The sequence below is a fragment of the Colossoma macropomum genome, unplaced genomic scaffold, assembly GCF_904425465.1.
Source record: "Colossoma macropomum unplaced genomic scaffold, Colossoma_macropomum, whole genome shotgun sequence".
NCBI lineage: Eukaryota > Metazoa > Chordata > Actinopteri > Characiformes > Serrasalmidae > Colossoma > Colossoma macropomum.
In genome coordinates this window covers 7,767,308-7,787,278 of record NW_023494786.1, presented here as the reverse complement: position 1 = coordinate 7,787,278, position 19,971 = coordinate 7,767,308, and the positions used below count along the sequence as shown (strand labels likewise).

The following is a 19,971-nucleotide window of genomic DNA, read 5'->3' as shown; positions in this document are numbered from 1 at the left end:
CTCTCTGCATGTGTTATCCTGCCATGTGTTGTATGGAGACTGTAGCAGTTGACAGTTTCCTTCCACTGTCACATAAAGACTATAATCATGCATGGATTTGTAACGGCTCAGTGTTTGGTAAGCAAAGACATCCCCAACTACAAAAATCAAACTATGGATGACCGTTACTTTTGCAGTAACTGGGATGACACTGTGGTGCAGTGTTCATAAGGCTGCATGACAGTGGGGCCAAGAAGTCTGAGACCATGAGTAAAAGTGCTTTTATTTTGTGTTGCTTTCTTATTTAATACAATGTTTATCAGTACAAGACAGAATCTCAAATAAGGTTTTCCACAAGATTTTGCAGTGTGTCTGTCAGAATTTGTGCCCATCCAGTCAAAAGAGTGTTTGTGAGGTCAGGCACTGATACTGGACAAGAAGGCCTGGCAGAGAATTGGCGTTCCAATTCCATCCCTCCTCCACCAAACCTTACTGTTGGCACTATGCATTTCGGTAGGTAGGGTATCTGCCAAACCCAGATTCCCCAGTGAATTTACTGGCAGTCTGGAGTGCGAGTGAGTGATGTCCAGAGGAGCAGCCCCACCTTGTGAGTTTGAATGGTCCCCTGCTTCGTGGCTGAGCTTTTGTTGCTCCTAGATGCTTCCATTTCACAATTATAGCACTAGACTGGAGCAGATCTAGGAGGGCAGAAATTTCATCAGCTGACTTGTGGCAAAGGTGGCCTCCTATGACAGGGCCATGTTTAAAGCCACTGAGCTCTTCAGTATGACCCGTTCTACTGTCAGTGTCTATGGAGATCACATGGCTGGGTGCTGGATTTTCCACACTAATTCGCAATCAGCAGATTTTAACTTGACATCAAAGTTAGCAAATTCAACATTTATGACAAAATCTATTAGAATGAGTTCATGTAGGTCTATGTCAGTTGACATAGCCTTGTGACTGTCCTACAGTAATGTTACCGTAATTGTATGAAAAACCTTGCAGTGTTTTTCTCTTCAATCTCGGGTGTGTTAGAGTGGGGAAGTCCGGACAGGGGGTCCATGGAGCAGTCTTGTAATGTTAAATGGTCATTTCTCACTACGGCTTCTACATCTAAATACCCTGCTACATTTCCAAAATGGAGCCATTTGATCAATGCAATTTTTAACAAATGACCACAGAACAGCTGCCAAGCAGACCAAGCGTACTGTGCATTGCTAGTGTTTGCTAGAGAAGGGCGTCACCAGGGGGATGTGACTCATGAATATTAATTAAGGGGCGGGGTTTGTCACAGCAGCCCGCGGAGCCCAACATGGATCAGCGCGCGACGTGTCTGTCTGCTCTCCCTGAAATACGAGCGTTTTCTCTGTTTTCAGCCTCTAAATGCAAACCCAACGACGTCTTCTCGACATGTACACGACAGGACGCAGAGTCTGACCTCTAACCAGCCGCCTGTTGTTGACAGAATGTAATGGGCGGCGTCGGGAGCAAAAACAAGGTGAGAAACCGCCTGACTGACCAGCAGCGTTGACTCTGTTTACATTGCTCGTGTAGCCGCAGTGTCTTCAAACTGCTCCTTTCAGTCAGTCAGAGGAGAAACGTGGATAAAATGAAGCTGTTTCGAATATTATGGACCTTAATGTCAAGCGAAACGGGACAAAAACGGTCTTATTAACTTGCTCGGACTTAGAAAAGCGCGTTTTATGAGGGTCACAGTCCGCCAGGGCAGCAGACAGCGCGCTCTGAATGCAGTGAAGTGAATGTGATTGGTAATGAAAAGAGCCGCAGGCTGTCTGGGTGCTGTTTGTGGGAGAATCCGCACTTCTTTGCGCTGAATATCATCCTGTGGAGAAATAAAGGTGCAGTAGCTGGTTTGGCCACATTTCAGTAAATTGTGTCTGTTGGATTCAATGATTCTCCGTCAGTTTACACGTTGCAGTGGCTGTTTATTTCAGTGTAGCTTCTTGGAAGCCTGAGCGACTGATACACTGGCATGCAAAACTTTGGGCACCTCTGGTCAAAGGTCCTGTTACTGTGAATAGTTCAGTGAGTAGAAGATGAACCCATCTCCAAAAGGCGTAAAGTTAAAGATGAAACATGCTTTTCAGCATTTTAAGCAATATGTAGTGAATTATTTTTGTTTGGTATAATTTTAGAGTGGAAAAAAAGAAAAGGAGCACCCCAAATCCTCTGTGGCAGGCATGTCAAACTGGGGACCTTCCCGGCCAAAGTGCTGTGGAGATTAGTGTTTACCTTCATCTAACCCTCTAAATTCAGCTCATGAAGGCCTTGCTAATTAGCTGATGAGCTGAGTCAGGTGTGTTTAATGAGGCAGCGTGCTGAAGTCTGCAGTGTTTTGGCCTGCGAGGACTGGAGCCTGACACACGTGCCCTGGGGCTTGTTCGCAGTCATCGTTAGGTCATCGTAAGGCCAGGTCATGCAAATTTCAAAGCTTTATAAATACTCTGACACCTCAAACCTTGTCCTAACAATCAGCAGCCAGGAGCTCCTCTAAGCAGCTGCCCAGCACTCTGAAAATTAAATTATCTGATGACCACAAAGCAGGAGAAGGCTAAAAGAAGATAGCATAGTGTTTTTAAGTGGCTGTTTCCTCAGTTGGTAATGTAATTAAGAAGCAGGAAGGGTGGGGGTCAAGTTGAGGTCTGGAAGACTCCAAAAACTTGAGAACTGCTCATAGGATTGCTAGAAAGGCAAATCAAAATCCCCTGTTTGACTGCAAAAGACCTTAAGGAACATTTGGACTCTGGAGTGGTGGTGCAGTGCTGTTCTGTTCAGCAGCACCTGCACAAATATGACCTTCTTGGAAGAGTCATCAGAAGAAAACCTTCCCTGCGTCCTCATCACAAAATTCAGCATCAAGAGTTTGCAAAGGAACATCTAAACAAGGCTGATGCATTTTGGAAACAAGTCCTGGGGACTGATAGAGTTCATCATGCTTTGTGCTTGTGTTGAAGCCAGTGGCACACGCAACATAGTGATAGAGGGAAGAGTGGATTTAAAATATCAGCAAATTCTGGAAGCAACCATCACACCATCTGTAAAAACAGAGAGGATGCTTTTTTTTTTACAAAAAAGGAGAAGAGAATGGCTTCTACAACAGGATAAAGATCCTAAACACACCTCACAATCCACAATGGACTTCAAGAGGCACAAGCTGAAGGTTTCACCATTTCGCCCTCGGGGTCCCTCAACCCAAACATCGTCAAAAATCTACTGATAGACCTCAAAAGAGCAGTGCATGCAAGACGGCCCAAGAATCTCACAGGAAGGGTGGGTGAAAATCCGCCAAACAAGAATTGAGAGACTATTGGCTGGCTACAAAAAGCATTTACAAGCTGTGATACTCACCAGAGGGTTTGTTACTGACCATAAGTACTGACCATGCAGTGTGCCCAATCATTTGTTTCAGGCCTTTTTCCTTTTTTGTTATTCTGAAACTGTAAAAGATGGAAATAAAAAGTGATCTTGCTTAAAATGTTAAAGAAATATTGCATCTTGAACTTTATGCCTTTTGGAAATCAGGTCTTCTTTTTCTCCCTAACAGAAATTCTGACCAGGGGTCAGGGCCCAAACTTTTGCCAGCCACTGTAAGTGTTTATTTTCTTGGTGAGCTCCCTGAGATGCCTGGTGACTTTTTTTTTCATTTTGATGCAGACATCGGTCTCATTAGTGGAGAAGAGATGTCTGTCCAGCAGACAGAGGTTTCTGTCACTCCGAGATGGGCTCGTCCACAACAGTCCATTCAAGCAGCGGAGTGGTCAGCGTACAAAATCCCACCACCCCGCACAGACTCTCAGTCCGGAGATCAGTCCTCTGCCTGCCTCCACCTCCATGTTCCTGCCTGAGTTTCCACATTGTGTGGGGAAAAATGTGCATTTACAGGTACATTATTTAATCTGACTCCCTAATGAGTCATTTAAAGGGACAGTCTAACGTCCCCCTCCCTCAAAACACTCCAGCTTTCAGGGTCTTTAAAATGTTTAAGATGGTTTTTATATTGTTAATTATGGAATGTATGCTTCTACAGAAAGATTACAAAAAGGGCCTTTCTTGAACCTCCACAGAGGGGCACTTTTATACAGTGTCTTACTTTAGAAGCACATATTTCACCAAAATAAAATTCACCATCTTAAAGGAAATTATTAAAAGTATATCATATCAATGATCTTTCTGATCAGATTACAGGTTTTATAGCTAAAGGCTCATTTGGCCCTATTCTGAAGGTAAAGGACTGGGCAAAAGACAAGACATATGCTATTAAGGTGAATGCCTCTTCCACTTTATTCCATGTTTGATAAATGCCATTTTTTTCCATGTTTAATAAATATACACAGTGTAATTTAACTGTAGGTCTATGATGTCTTTGTTGATGATTAGGTTTTACCCAAATCTGAGGTTCTGAGACTTGGAGTTGTGGAGCAGTCAAAGGAGGAGGTTATAATCCAGGTGAGATATTCACATAAATACATGTACTAACAATGTTTCTGTTTCTCTCTGAATAAACACAGTGGTCAAAGATGTTTTAGAGCATGGCCTTTATTTATTTTAGGAAATAGCTCAAAGCCTTGGCCAACAAGTAAGTGCATTGTTCAGCCTTTTGGTGCCTGTAGCATATGCTCACCCTGCCCATGGAATCAGATAAAAAAATATAGTGATTTAAAATATTTTTAAAATACATAATTACATTTTATGACTCATGGAAAAAAAAAATCATGAAACTGGAAACATATTGGATTTGCCATGATTACACATCCATTTACTTACAGTGTCCTAAAGAGTCTTGTGGTAGAACATTTAACATTGCTAGAAAACACATGCTAATTTAGCATACAGTGCACTAATTAGACAATTTAATCAGAAGAGGAAAGACATTATGACCACTTACAGATGGTGCACATCGAGGTCTCGGACATATTAGATGGTAAGCCAGTCAGTTCTCATAGTTGACGTGTTGGATGCGGGAGAAACTGGTAGGCGTGATGAACGTAACAGCTTTGACAAGGGCCAGATCATTATCGCCAGACGACTGGGTCAGTTCATCTTCACAAGAAAACGGCAAGGCTTGTGCGGTGCTCGCAGTCAGCAGTGGGCAAACCATGAACACGGCTGGTTGTTGGGTGCTGAAGGCTCGTTGATGCTTGAGGGCAATGCAGGCTTTCCCCTGTAGTCTGAACCGATAGAAGGGTGAAGGCACAAGTCAAAGTAGTTCATTGTTTACCTGGAGAAGTGATGGCACCAGGCATTCAAGTGGACGTCACATGCCACCTACCTAAACGTTATCACGGACCATGTACACCCTTTCATGTCAAGGCTCTTTCAGCAGGATAATGCGCCCTGCCACACTGCGCATGTTGTTCGGGAATGGTTTGAGGAACATGACGAAGAGTCTTGACCTCAATCCAATTGAGCAACTATGGGATTTACTGAAAGAAGTCTGATTCGGGGCAGCTCCAACTCGCAACGTACAGACCTTAAAGTATCTGCTGTTCACATCTTGGTGCCAGATACCACCAGGCACCTTCAGAGGTTTGAACTTGTAGAGTGCACGCCTCGGTAGGTTGGAGCTGGTTTGGAGGCATGATGAGGACCAACAGCATCTTACGCAGGTTGTCATAATGTTTTGGCTCATTGGTTTAAATACAACACAGATTTCTCAGGTAAATAAAAGTTTAAACAGAATTATAAGCTCAAAAAGTCACAACCCCTAGATTCTTCAGAAAAAAAGCCTGTCGCCACCCACTTTAATCTCATATGATGCACACAAATGGCTAGTTTTGACCACTGACAGTAGTTTTCTTAAAAGACTGCAAATGAGAGACCCTCTGAAGAGACAGAGGTGCGTATAGGTGATACAGTTGTAAATGTTGATGTACTGCTCACTAATTCGATTTTCAATGTTGTATAGAATCCATTAAACCTTTACTCTGTGCTAACATTAGCAATGTGGGCTCATAAAGATACTGGATTCAAAGTCTGAATATAAGGACAAGGTTAAGATGGAGCCCATTGTAAAAAAATGTCATGTGGACTACTGACTTAGGTCCTACTGTTTGGTCACATCAGCCATTCACATCATCCAAATACGTTTACTGAAAGCATTCTCATTTCATGCTCTTCTTCTTTTAACATTTCCTTAGAAAGGCTGAGCTCATACCATAACAAGTCCATGTCCTTCTTCAGTGTTTGCAACTTTCATCTCATCTGCTTTGTTGCTGTTGCATTGTAGCGGCAGCTCAGACACCCTTTCCTCCTCAGTCTGGAGGACTGTTGGCAGAGCCAGCGCAATCTCTTCATCAGTGAGTCGCTCAGTCCACATCCCACCCTTTAGTCCCTCCGCCATCCCCTCCTCACCCTGACCCGTGCTTTCTGCTCAGTGGAACTACCAGGCTGATTTAACCCCTAGCCAGTTCACAGTGCTCCATTGTATGTATGACTAAGAACTTTAGGAGTCTATTATTGTCATGCTAAATGTTGTTTTTTTTCTGGCAGTGGGTAGTCATGGAAAAGGTTGAAAGAAAAAGGATGAAAAAAGATTTTGTTTTTAAACTGTCGTTTACTAACATATTACAAATAAACCTGAATTTGAGACCCTCACATCCGTTCATTGTGAACAATTGCTTTGTGTGAACAAATAAGTATTCTTTTCTGTATCCCATAGACTGACAACAGAGGAGCCCTTTAGACACTGACCCAAAACACTATTGACCCTAAATTTACTGTTGTTTAAGTGTGTTTTGAGTTTTTTTGTGTTTGAAAAGTCACTTAAAATGCATTTTACACAGGGCTGGGCAATAGGACAATATTTATCGCTATCGTCTTATATTATCTTACAGTATGTCACAATATGCTTTCTGAGTTTACTGTGGATATCAGCACTATTTGATCATGTTTGATTAAAAAAAAAATCATAATTACTCCTGTTTAAATGGATTTAATGCAGTGCAGTATGTGAAATGTTGGAATACAAATCATTCATTGTTTTTGATGGTACTTTTTTAAATGTGACAATTATGTTTGTTCCAACTCATAAGATATGCAAAAAATGAATATTGTGTATTGTGAAAACTTCTTTATATCGTTATTGTGATATTACATTTTTGCCATATTGCCCACCTCTAATTTAACATATACACTGAGTTGCTGGTTTATTAGGTATGCCTGCCTTGTATCTACAGTCTTTTGCCATTATATCAGAAACACCTACTTATATATACTTATATATTATCATACCATATACTATATCTTGATCATTCTACCACATTTGGTTCAGAGCTGAAAACATATTTTGGACTGTCCGCACACAAAATCATAAATTCATTAAAACACATAAATGTTTAGTTAATTGCGAAATATCTGTTTCAGTAGTGACAATTCCTAAGGTTACACACTGACTTGCAGACTTTGGGACACATTTACTTCAAAACAATGGGATCTAACTATTCACCATGTGGCCATGACAGCGATGCAGTCTCAGTTCCTGCTTTAAAATGCAGGGGTGAGGCTAAAATAAGTCTCTGCATATCGACTAAAATGTTTTGCGTTTCAGTAGTGACATGAAAATGTGGGACAGCATTTTTTGCATGAAGTTTAGTTATTTCAGAATTAAACTCGTGATAAATCCAAATCTTTCAACTTCACTTAAAAAGAAATAAAAAAGATCTAAAAAACCATTGAAAAAAATGTAGTGTTTGAAATTTAGGAGTTAGGGTTTGGGACAGACATCTCTCAATAGACAGTACCCTATAAATGATGATTTTGTATATATTTTGCTTATTAATATTTAAATGAATGCGCTAGGTTTAAATAGATTATAACATAATGAGGCAATGAGTCTTTTACAGCGCTGTGGAGGAATTTTGGCCCACCCATCTTTGCAGAATTGTTGTAATTCAGCCACATTGGAGGGTTTCCGAGCATGACCTTAAAAAGGTGGTTCATGCCACAGCATCTCAATCGGATTCAGGTCAGGACTTTGACTAGGCCACTCCAAAGTCTTAATTTTGTTTCTCTTAAGCCATTCAGAGGTGGACTTGCTGGTGTGTTTTGGATCATTGTCCTGCTGCAGAGCCCAAGTGTGCTTCAGCTTGAGGTCACGAACAGATGGCCGGACATTCGCCTTCAGGATTTTTTGGTGGACAACAGAATTCATGGTTCCATTTACCACAGCAAGTCTTCCAGGTCCTGAAGCAGCAAAACAGCCCCAGACCATCACACTACCACCACCAGATTTTACTGTTGGTATGATGTTCCTTTTCTGAAATGCTGTATTACTTCTACGCCAGATGTAACGGGACATGCACCTTCCAAAAAGTTCAACATTTGTCTCGTCCACAGAGTATTCTCCCAAAAGTCTTGGGGATCATCAAGATGTTTTCTGGCAAAACTGAGACGAGTCTTTATGTTCTTTTTGCTCAGCAGTGGTTTTCGTCTTGGAATCATTTTTTCACACAGGGCCCTGTAGGTTTGGATTTCTTTTTCCTTTAATAATAAAGATCTTCATGTATAAACTGCATTTTGTGTTTACTTGTGTTATCTTTGTCTAATATTTAAATTTGTTTGGTGATCTGAAACATTTTAGTGTGACAAACATGCAAAGAATAAGAAATCAGGAAGGAGGCAAACACTTTTTAACACCACTGTGTGTGTGTGTGTGTGTGTATATATATATATATATAATACTATAATATAGTTTTATTGTGGGGCTGCTGTTTGAGCTGATTCAGTAGACTCTGGTACATATAGGTGCACATTGTAAGTTTACAGTTAATCACTGTAGCCCATCTGCTCTGCATAGTTTACCATCCTCACTTCACACTATGCCTCAGTGGAAAGAGACTTCCGTTGTCTAATATCTGATCAAAAGTGGACCTATGGTGGTCCCTTTTCACTGGTTACATGGTAAGTGTTTCTGATAAATTGGCAAATGAATGTAGCTACAAGGAAGGTACAAACGTTTTAATGCCGCTGGTCAAATGACAGGTTTTGTTGGTTTTTCTAGGTATAAAATAAGTGAACACATCCTCTACAGGGAGGCTGAAAATTGTAGTGCACAAGTGTAGTTTATTTGTTGAATCTAATGTTTTGGTAAAAATAAAATATACCACATAAAATGTGCCATAACTTTTGTACATGTTGTATATTTTGTGTTGTATTTCCCCCCCAATATGTTAAATTCAGCAAACAAACAGTAATTGTGTATTACAATGTGTAGACGTGTGTTCTTTATAGAGGATGTGTTAACTTATTTTCACTCAACAAAACATGAAATTAGCCCACATGTTTGCACAAGACTGTAATAAACTGGTAGCTCAGTGTACATGTAGCTTGATATAGAAATTCAAGTTTGAGAAACTTGTGTTAAATCTCTCTCTTTATTTCAACAGTGTGCGACTACTGCAGCACTGGAGATCTGTACACCTACTGGACCCTGAGTGGCCAGTTTGGCGAGAAAGAAGTTTGTGTGTTTGCTGCTGAACTCGGCAGTGCGTTAGGTGAGTCACACACACAGATATCCAGTTTCATCAGAGCATAGGACCCATTCAGTCATACTAAAAGGGAATATATGAATTCATTCTGACATTACTCATGACTGTGTTCACTCAGAGACAACATCTGAAATGAAATCCTATCACAGAAATGTTGAAGGGGAATTCCGACAATTTTCAAATTAATTCCATCACTAAGATGTAAACAAAGTCATTCAGAGCAGTTTTGGTGTGAAATGCTCCTTTCTGAAGAAACATACTGAATCAGAATTGTTGACAGTGGTGATGATAGGAACCAGGCAGTTGAAGAGTTTAATGCCTCTGAAGGGTTCCTCACAGAAGTTGTGACACGAAATGGTTATGAGTATGTTGCCTGATGCTTGATGAAAGTTTTGAGATGAGATGAGATCTTAGCTTAAGACCTTTTTAAACATGCTTTAATTCATGTAACATTACATATAAAAACTCAAAGTGTGCATTGAATGAGCGTTTCGTAGTTTATTTTTATTTATTTTTACATTTTAGCAGATTAATTATGTAGATATTTTGAAAAATTGATAAGTACACCTTTAATAGTGAAAGGAATGCTCCTTTAATTAACAGGTTTTCTCCATGACTTTGGCATAATACACAGGGATGTGAAGGTACGAGCTTATTTATGATATGAGTTTTCAGTTTAGTAACTGCATTATTGCTGATAATGAAACTGGTTGTTGTCATTTGTTTGTCTTGCAGATGGAGAACATCCTTTTAACTGAGCAAGGTAAACTGGTTCTTGTCTCTAACTGCAGTACTGGTGCGAAACATTAGAGGGCTGCACAGCAGCAGTGATGATGAGGAAATTACAATTAAAGGTCAAGCCACAAAGTAGTCCATAAGAAATGAACCAGCCAAGTCCATTTTGTCTATCCTAATACGGAAGATATGGTCACATTCTGGGATATTTGATGGTTACCATCCTATTGTGGGTTGACAGACTTCATGCCAATAATGGTATGTGTTGCCAGCCCTGCTGTCTGTAAAGTGCTTATTTAACGAAAAATAGCACTGAATTCCATCTTATGTGATAATACTACTCTACTATGAGACCATCCCATACTTAATAACTTTAACTTTATGCAACCATGCAATTATTTTTAATTACAAATTTTACAAGAAATATTGAGAAATAGAAGAATATTTTATGTTTAAAAAAAAGCTTACAGACTTTTTGGAACATTATTATAGTTATTGTAGAAGTCCAATGTTTTCTCTATTTACAGTTTTAACATTTGTTAGTATCGTGCTTCTTTGTCAAATACGTCATGATTAAAATGATTAAACCATGAAGAAATCAGCACATCAGTAATTTTTTCTGTTAGTCAGACATAACTGTTGTTATACAGGAAGAAGTTTGAAGGAAATGTAGGGTCAAAGGGAAATAATCCATTTGTTTTATAGTTAAATATCCTCTTTATTACTGAGTTAATATTTCAGCTCACTTCAGTCATTCTAATATTAAAGATGCTATTAGAGCCTAATAGGACACACTTTAAAGATTCATAACTAAAAAAACTATTCTGAGCACAGCTTTGAAATGCTGCATGGTCCCGAGTTCAGTTGAAGTTTTTGCCTGAAATTTTTCATGGAAATTCATGAAATTACTGGAAAGCCCCTCGGTGAGCTGAGATGCGAGGTGGATTGACTTCTATGCTTTTTAGTAAAACCCCATTGCCAAAGAAATTGAGACAATGTACAAAATGTAAATAAAGACAAGTTTTATGTTTATTTGTCATTATGCACAACATGCCAGGACATTCATGCATTGAAATGCTTGTGGTGAGGCACAGGTAATCACTCTACAGCAGTGCAGCATTATATACATTATATACTTACTGAAAACAGTGCAAACAAAACAAAGCAAAAACCAACAAAAAAACTACTGAATAACTGAAATATAGTAAATATACACAAAATGTGCAGACACAGGGGGGACCCATGTAAGAAAACTCTCTACAAGGTACAAATATATTAAACAAGGGATAATCTGAGAAGAATATATATATATTTTAAAGTCATATTGTCCATAGCAGTGATATGATGTAGTAAATAATACTAACAAAGTGACAGAGTGAAATGATAATGGGGAAGGACTCACAACTTCACAGCTTATTCAGAAGCCTGACAGCCTGTGGGTAGAAACTGTTCATTAACCGGGTTGTTCTAGCCTGGATGCTGCCTAATGGCAGCATGGTGAACAGGCTGTGTGCTGGGTGACTACTGTCTGACCGCATCTTTTGGATTTTCCTCAGGCAACAGGACGGATAGATGTCCTGTAAGGCTGGTAGTTTGTTGCCTATGATGGACTCTGCTGTCCTCACCACTCTCTTAACGGGTTTGCAGCCCATGAGGATGCTCTCTGTGGTGTATCTGTAGACGCTGGTGAGGATGGGAGGAGGCAGTCCAAACTTACTGAGCCTGTGCTGAGACGCTGATGGGCAGATCTCACAATTGTGTTTGTGTGGAGGGACCAGGTGAAGTCATCAGTGAGGTGTACACCGAGGAACTTATCACTGCTGACTCTCTCCACTTCGGCTCCATTAATGTATAGGGAAGAGTGACCACCCCTCTGCAGCTTCCTGTAGTCCACAATCATCTTCTTTGTTTTCCTGATGTTCAGACAGAGATTGCTGTCATGGCACCTCTCTGACAGAGCGCTGACCTCGTCTCTGTAGGCTGTTTTGTCTCAATCTGTGATGAGGCCTAGGATGGCGGTGTCATCAGCAAACTTGAAGATGATGTTAGATGTGTGTTTGGCTACACAGTCATGTGTGTACAGGGAATACAAGAGGGGGCTGAGTACACATCCCCATGGAGCCCCTGTGCTCAGAGTCAGTGTGGAAGAGAAGCTGTTTCTTACTGTCACCACCTGGGGTCTGCTCGTCAGGACGTCCAGTATGCAATTGCAGAGACGAGAGTTCAGAACCAAGTCTGGGAGCGTATGGATGAGTTTGGCAGGGATGATTGTATTGAATGCTGAGCTGTAATCTGTGCACAGCGTTCTCACATGTTCTTTCTGTCCAAGTGTGTGAGGGCAGTGTGTACTGTCAGTGCAATGGCGTCATCTGCAGATCTGTTGGAGCAGTATGCAAATTGATGAGGGTCCATGGTGGCTGGAAGTGTTGAACAGATGTGAGCTTTGACCAGCCGCTCGAAGCACTTCATGACTGTTGATGTCAGTGCAACAGGGCGGTAGTCGTTCAAGCAGGTGATAGCCTTTTTGTGGGAACTGGAACAATTGTGGTTCCCTTAAAGCACATGGGAATCACTGACAGTCTTAAGGAGAGGTTAAAGATGTCAGTGCAAAACCTCAGCCAGCTGGTTGGCATATGCTCTAAGTACACGACTGTGGACGCCGTCAGGACCAGGTGCCTTGCAGGGGTTAACTGTCTTTTCAGCATGGGAGGCGTTATTTGCCTCAAAACGAGCATAATGTGCATTTAGCTTATCTGCAAGTGAGGAGGATGACCCCCTATCACAGATCATACCTCCTTTGTAGTCAGTGATAGAGCACAGTCCACACCATATACATCTGAGATCAGAGCCAGGGTAGTTAGATTCCACTCTGTCCCTGTAGTTCCTTTTGGCCAGCCTGATGGTCCTCTGAAGGTCATATCTGGCCTTCTTGTAGGTCCCCAGAGTTGTAGGCAGCAGCCTGAGCTCTTAGTTTGCCTTGAACCTCAACATTGATCCAGGGTTTCTGGTTGGGAAATGTTCTGACATTGATTTTTGGTATAATGTCATCAGTGCATTTATTAATGTAGTTTGTGATGGAGTCAGTGTATTTGTTGATATCAATGCCAACTGCATCACAAAACATCTTCTTGTCTGAAGAGTCAAAGCAGTCCTGAAGTGTGAAGATGGCCTCCTCACTCCATTGATAGACTGATCTGAGAACTAGTTTTGCCTGTTTAAGTCTTTGTTTGTATGCAGGCAGGAGAAGAATGGAGGTGTGATCAGCCTTTCCAAAGACAGGGCGGGGGAGGGGTTTGCAACTGTCCTTGAGCGCAGTGTAGCAGTGATCAAGAGTCTGTTCTCCTCGGGTAGGGAATTTAATGTGCTGATAGTATTCGGGCAGAACCTTCTTCAAGTTTGGCCTGTTAAAATCCCCAACAGCCTCAGTGAGTGTTCAAGTTCATTAATGGTCTTGTACAAAACTTTCTAAGCATGTGACTTATCTGCCTGAGGTGGGATGTAGACCATAGTGAAGATGTCTGAGCTAAAGTCTCTGGGCAGAAAAAAAGGTCGAACTTTGGCTGTTCAGTGTCTGGAGAGCAGTGACTGGCTAGAACCGCTACATCTGTACATCTGTTGATGCAGCAACACGTTTAAAAAAAGTTGCAACAAAAGACTGGGAAAGCTGTGTAATGCTAAAAAAACCCTGGTGGAACATCCTACAACAAATTCAGTTAATTGGCAACAGGTCAGTAACATGATTGGGTATAAAAAGAGCATTTCAGGGAGGCTTTCAAAAGTAATGATGGGGAGGCGTTCACCACTCTGTGCAGGCGAATATTGCAACAATTCAAGAATAACGTCTCTCAATGTAAAAGAGCAAAGAACTTGCAGATTTCATCATCTATGGTACATAATATTAAAAATTCAGAAAATCCAGAGAAATCTCTATGCCAGGTATAAGTCTGAAAACCATAACTGGCTGGCCGTGCCCTTTTGGGCCCTCAGGCGGCACTGCATTAAAATCATACATCTCTGTAGTGGTAATCACTGCATGGGTTCAGAAACACTTCTGAAAACCACTGTCTGTAAACACAGTTCATCACTACATCCACAAATGCAAGTTAAAGTTCCACACAAAGAAGAAACCACTTATAAACAGGATCCAGAAATGCCGTCGCCTTCTCTGGGTTTAAGCTCTTTGAAGATGGACTAAGTTAAAAAGTGTCCTGTGGTCTGACAAATCACAATTTGAAATTCTGTGATGCAGTGGTAAACGTGCTCCTGTCCCAACTTTTTTGAAACATGTTGCTGGCATCAAATTCAAAATGGGCATATATTTATCAAAAAACAACAAAATATCCAAGTTTTATCATTTGATATGTTGTCTTTGTACTATTTTCAATTAAAATAGGGTTTAAATGATTTGCATATGATTGCATTGTGTTTTTATTTGCATTTTGCACAGCATCCCAACTTTTTTGGAAATGGGGTCGTAGTTCAGAGAGAAATCTTTTGCGTTGTGTTGGAAAGGAGTTTTGGATGACAACAATCAGATGACATTGCCCCAACATTGCCCATCAGGACTGTCTCCTAAGCAGCCACACAGAAAAACATAAGTGCAGCAAGTGAAGCCAGAAAAATCACTGATGTAGCTCAGCCATAGTACAATTCAGAGAGGATAAGTTTTCTGAGTATACATTGCGGTTCAAAAGTCTGAGATATATGAGAAAGTATTTAGCCATTTATCTGAGCGGTAAGAATTTATTTGTTGTAAAAACATGAACATTAGAATAAAAACAAATAAACAATCAGTGTGATTTTTTTTTTTGGGAATCAGTGTGTTAGTTTAACAATTTCCAGACCTCTTCTCGAAGAAGTCCAGTATTTACAGTTACCGTCCGATAGCTGCTTCATAACTGTGAATTCTTCATTAAATTAAAAACAAGTGCTGCTGTTAGAATTGAATAAATCCATGGAGTGCATAGACTGGAGTGCAGCAAAAGTCAGAAACCAAACCTGCGTTGAATTCCTCTAACAAAAAGTCTGGTATTCTTTCACAGCATTTGTGATTAACATTAGAATATATACAAATATACAGTATTTTCACTTGCACAACACACACTGTCAAAATAAATTGTTTTAAACAATTTTCATGGCTGACTAAGCCCAGTGAAGATGGCATAACTAAGGTAAAATCAGAAAGCTCAGATGTATAATGTACAATGGATGCTATACGGTGATTGCAGGGCTGACAAAAAAAACTTGGTGGAGAGCGTAATGATTTAATTTGCCAAAATAAATAACAGCACTCACAGAAGGTAAATGAAAATTCAGTATCTTAAAAATTCAGCTTAATAAATATTCTTCCCCGTTTGACTGTGTAGGCCTGTGATCAATCTATGCCCACCCATGGCTACACCCCTGTTGTGAAGTAATGTTATCACAGGATCTCTGTATAAATTACTGTTGCCAAGTGCAAAACATTTAGGGTTTGTAAGCTGTACCTATGCTAATGTACACAATAACTTACCTAACGCTGCCAACATTTTGCTCCTCATGAGTGTCTTCTGGGTTTTAATGTTTAGATTTTTACATTTTAGGCCAGGGGTCACCAGTCTTATCCATAAAGGTCTGGTATGGCTGCAGGTTTTCATTCCAGACAATAAGAATTATTGACATTGCAGATATGGGACACTGTGAAAGGTTTGGAGGGTTTCATTCCGAAATACATTATTAACCTCTTTCAAGAATTATTTTGTCATGATATACATTGTTGCCAGTAGGCTTTATGCATACAAGAAATACCAATGTATGTTCCGTTTGTCCTTTTTTTAAAAACTCATTATATGCAAAACTGTTTGCACTTCATGGCAAACTAATCTTGCCCAATTAGTACTTAAGACAGTTTTCTGAGATGAATTTTTGAATTAGTGCTGTTAGACTGTCAAATTTTTGCTTTCTCTTTGTCTGGCTTTTTGTGGGGGTTCCAGACATGCATGTTTGTAACATGTAATATATGCTTAAACCACATATATTGAAGCCAATTTTCTCCCTTTTTATCTGCAGAGGAAACTGTTTCTCCAGCTGTTCTCTACACATCCCAAATAGTAACGCCAGACTTTAAACAGTTGAAAAACAACTGTATTCCCCTTTAACTGTTTCTAAAATAGTGCGCAGGCATGCTGGTGAAATATTAATGCTGTCTGATTCAGGTCACCTCCGCCTGGCTGATTTCGGCCTGTCTCGTCGGCTCGAGCGCGGAGAGAGAGCGTTTACAATCTGTGGAACAATACAATACATGGGTGAGACTTTCAACACTAAACCAACTCTCTGTTCATGTGACTATTCTTTTATTGTTGCTTATCAAGGATTCATAGTGTATGGTTTATCGTCTCACGCCTTTGTGAAACAGATTTAATAGGCTTTGACTGCATTGTCTTATAGACAGCAGATAGTTGTTTAGATGCTATATTCTGCTCCTGAATAGCTCCTGAGGTCCTTAGTGGGGGTCCCTACAGTCATGCTTCAGACTGGTGGTCCCTTGGCATCTTGCTATATGCCCTTGCTGCTGGAGTGGTAAGATACTCTAATCTGTCTGTATGTTTATCAGTCCATTTCTCTATCTGCCTGCGTATGTATCTCTCTGTCTCTCTGTCTGTCTGTTTGGGACAATGCACATTAATTAACCCAAAGGTCAGTGTGCAACTGGCTATTTTATAGTCTCTGAAGCCTAAAGCCATTAGCAGACTAAACTAAAAGGCAAATACCAAAGACAAATAGAGATACAAGGCAGCTATTTGCATGCAAGTGAGCCAGTATAGCAATTTACAAATAGTTTTAACAATAAAAAGCGAAAGGATAGCATTCAGGTCACTCCTGACTGGCAATAAGCCTTTCCTTTAAACTACAGTACAGTGCAAAAGTCAGAGACCACCCTTCATTTCTTTCATTTCCAGTCAAAATTACCATTAAGTACAAGCTGTTTTATACTGTTAGGAAAAAGGCAAAAAAAACATGCATTTAAAAGAGGATTATACAAAACAATCAACAATCAAGTGTCCACTCTGCCTTTATTGCAGCTTCCATTCTTCCATATTTCGACTTGCTTTCAGTATTTCGAAGAAATCTGCAGACATATTTTTCCAAACCTCCAAAGTTCAGTCTTAGAAGTTGGTTGCATTTTCTGCTTCTCACGATCCAAGTAACCCCAACATTCAGTGATGTTGAGCTCTGGACTCTGGGGTGGTCAGTCCGTTGTTCTGAGACAACCAGCAGCTTCTTTGCTTGATTTGGAAATGTTCTTCTTTTTTGTCTGTTTACTTTAACAGCTACGCATCCTTTCAGACTCATAGTGTTGAGTTGTCTTCTCACAGAGGAAGGATGGACAGAAACAGCTGTGGATTTTTCAGATCTGAAGTAAGAGTGGAGCTTGATTTTCTCCTCTCTCTCAAAGATGAAAGCTTTACGTTCTGTTTACCTTATGGTGACAGTTTTGGTGGTCTACCAGGTCCTAGCTGATTGTTAGGAGTCCCATTTTTTCTGTATCCTTTCATAAAAACAGTTTTGGGAACTTCGGTTTTTTTTCACTTGTTCTGCTTTGTCTTTCCCTGTTAGTAAGCAAGTGGATTATCTTATCCCTAATCACCCCATAAGTATCCCCTGCATAATGAATAACTTGTACGTAGTGACCATTTTGGACTGGAAATGTAATGAACGAAGGGTGTTCTCTGAGTTTTGCACAGTACAGCATGTTTACATGTACAAGTCCATTGAAAATTCTTTCCAGTCTAGGTTTAGACTTAATAGGGTTTGAAAATTTCCCCTAAATGTGTCTTGATCTGTGCTGAAACTGACTGAACCTTTTACTTTCTTTTTTAGTTTCCTCTTCTTCCAGAGCCAGATCACAGAAGCATGCTGACCAAGGTGACTGACCACCTGTATGAAATGCCTCCAAGCTTCAGTCCTGGATTGGCCCTGCTGCTCACAGAGGTACACAGTATCCACGGTTTTACATTTTTAGACTTTGGCCTCAAGCCAGACACAGGTCTTCGTAATCTCATGCTGTTTTCTCCGAGGTTAGCTCCTGTGTAAGACTCCCACGCGTCGCCTGCGCTGCTGGAACGCTTCAAAAGGCAGAAATTCTTCAGCAGCATCTCTTTTGACTCTCAGCTGCTGACGAAGGCTCCCATTCAGCCCATCCTTCATCTCAAGGACCACCCGGAGCGGCCAGAGAAATCAGCTAGGGGTTTGACATTCGAGCACCTCCAGAATTTTGAATGTGATCTCCTCGACTCGCCCACAGATTTAACCCAGACCCTTCCTGACAATGAAATGGACCAGGATACCTCAGGTTCCTGATGAGAGGAGGCAGGAAACTAGCACATTTACTGAAGGCATTTCCCTCAGTCACTTATACACAAAAACCAAAATAGCTGACAGTCTATGAAATCCGGATGAGAATTTAATGCAGTTCTGAATAGAACAGAGCCTCCAGGATACACAAGGGCAGGCAAGCTTGGGAATGAAAAACAGGCTTCAGAAATAGGCAGACTGGCAGAAATAGGGCAGAGGTCAAAGCCAACAAGCGAACTCTGACTAGACCCAGCTTGGTTACTCAGCTGAAGTCAGTGAGAAACTTCACAAGAGACAAACAGAACTGTGGTGTATATGGACCATTCTACTGAATTAGTTCAAACTGAGGTCCCACAGTAAAAACTATTAAAAAAACAATGAAGTATTCAGACCTTAGATATTTACAAGGATTATGTTTATGATCTATTTAAACCCAAGTCATTCACTGAGATAATAATAAGGTAAATATTTACAAAATCATAATTTATAGGGTGCTTTCTATTGGGAGGTGTCTGCCCCAAACCCTAACCCCCCAAACTTCAACTTGTGAAAATAAGAATTAATTTTTTTTTGTATTTTTTAATGTTTTTTAAAGATCGTTTAGATTTCTTTGAAAGTGAAGTTGAAAGATTTAGATTTATCATGAGTTTTAGTTGTAAACAAAAAAAAACTTGAAATAAAAACAAAAATGCTGCCCCATGTTTTCATGTAACTACCAAAACACAGTTTTAGTAGTAAATGTGTTTCCAAGTCTGAAAATCACTGTCTAACATTAAGAACTGCCACAACGGAAGCACAGATTTTCTGCAGTCAAGTAAACTTTTTTTTTTATGAAAATTATTATGATTTTATGTGTGCACAACTGTTTAAAATTGTGTTTTGCTAGTACTGGCTAAGCGTTAAGTTATTCTCAAAATTAGCTAAAATTATCAGTACTAAAACATAGTTAAATTGTACTGGTAGTGACAAAATGCACTGACTTTGAACCAGTTTGGTAGAATGATCCATATATGTGGTAGTAAATGAGTGCGTAGAGTAAAACAGGTGCATATGCCATATATACTCAATTAATAGTGGAAGTATGGAGCCAAAATATACATAAATGTAAAATGTAATCATTTTAAGCCATAAAATTACCATTTTTTTGGTGGTGTATGATGGTGACTAATGGGCTGTACAAAAATGAATTAGCAGAATTGTTGACAGTTGCATGTTAGACTAATATGTTGGATGTTATTCTTGATATTTAAGTACAGTAACATAGTAAGCCCTGTAAATAAACACTGTGTAAATAGCTTTAAATGTCACACTGATGACTGATGACTTTACTTTCTTTTTTCCAAGAAGGACCTTTTTTTTCAAGAGACTGGACCAAATGATACAAAATGCTTGCTGGGTCAAATGAGTAGAATTC

At 40.1% G+C, this 19,971-nt stretch overlaps 1 protein-coding gene across 1 annotated transcript; it reads left to right on the top strand.

Annotated features, from left to right (window-relative positions):
• Window positions 1-1,270: 1,270 nt before the first annotated feature.
• On the top strand, window positions 1,271-18,583 carry rskra (ribosomal protein S6 kinase related a). The gene is given in 13 exon segments (XM_036559447.1): window positions 1,271-1,480; window positions 3,658-3,885; window positions 4,182-4,265; window positions 4,381-4,449; window positions 6,230-6,299; window positions 9,387-9,494; window positions 10,092-10,132; window positions 10,224-10,251; window positions 16,418-16,507; window positions 16,693-16,781; window positions 18,084-18,194; window positions 18,286-18,316; window positions 18,319-18,583. Coding segments are annotated over 13 exon segments (1,221 nt in total). The 5' UTR covers window positions 1,271-1,453; the 3' UTR covers window positions 18,564-18,583.
• The last annotated feature ends 1,388 nt before the right edge of the window (window positions 18,584-19,971 follow it).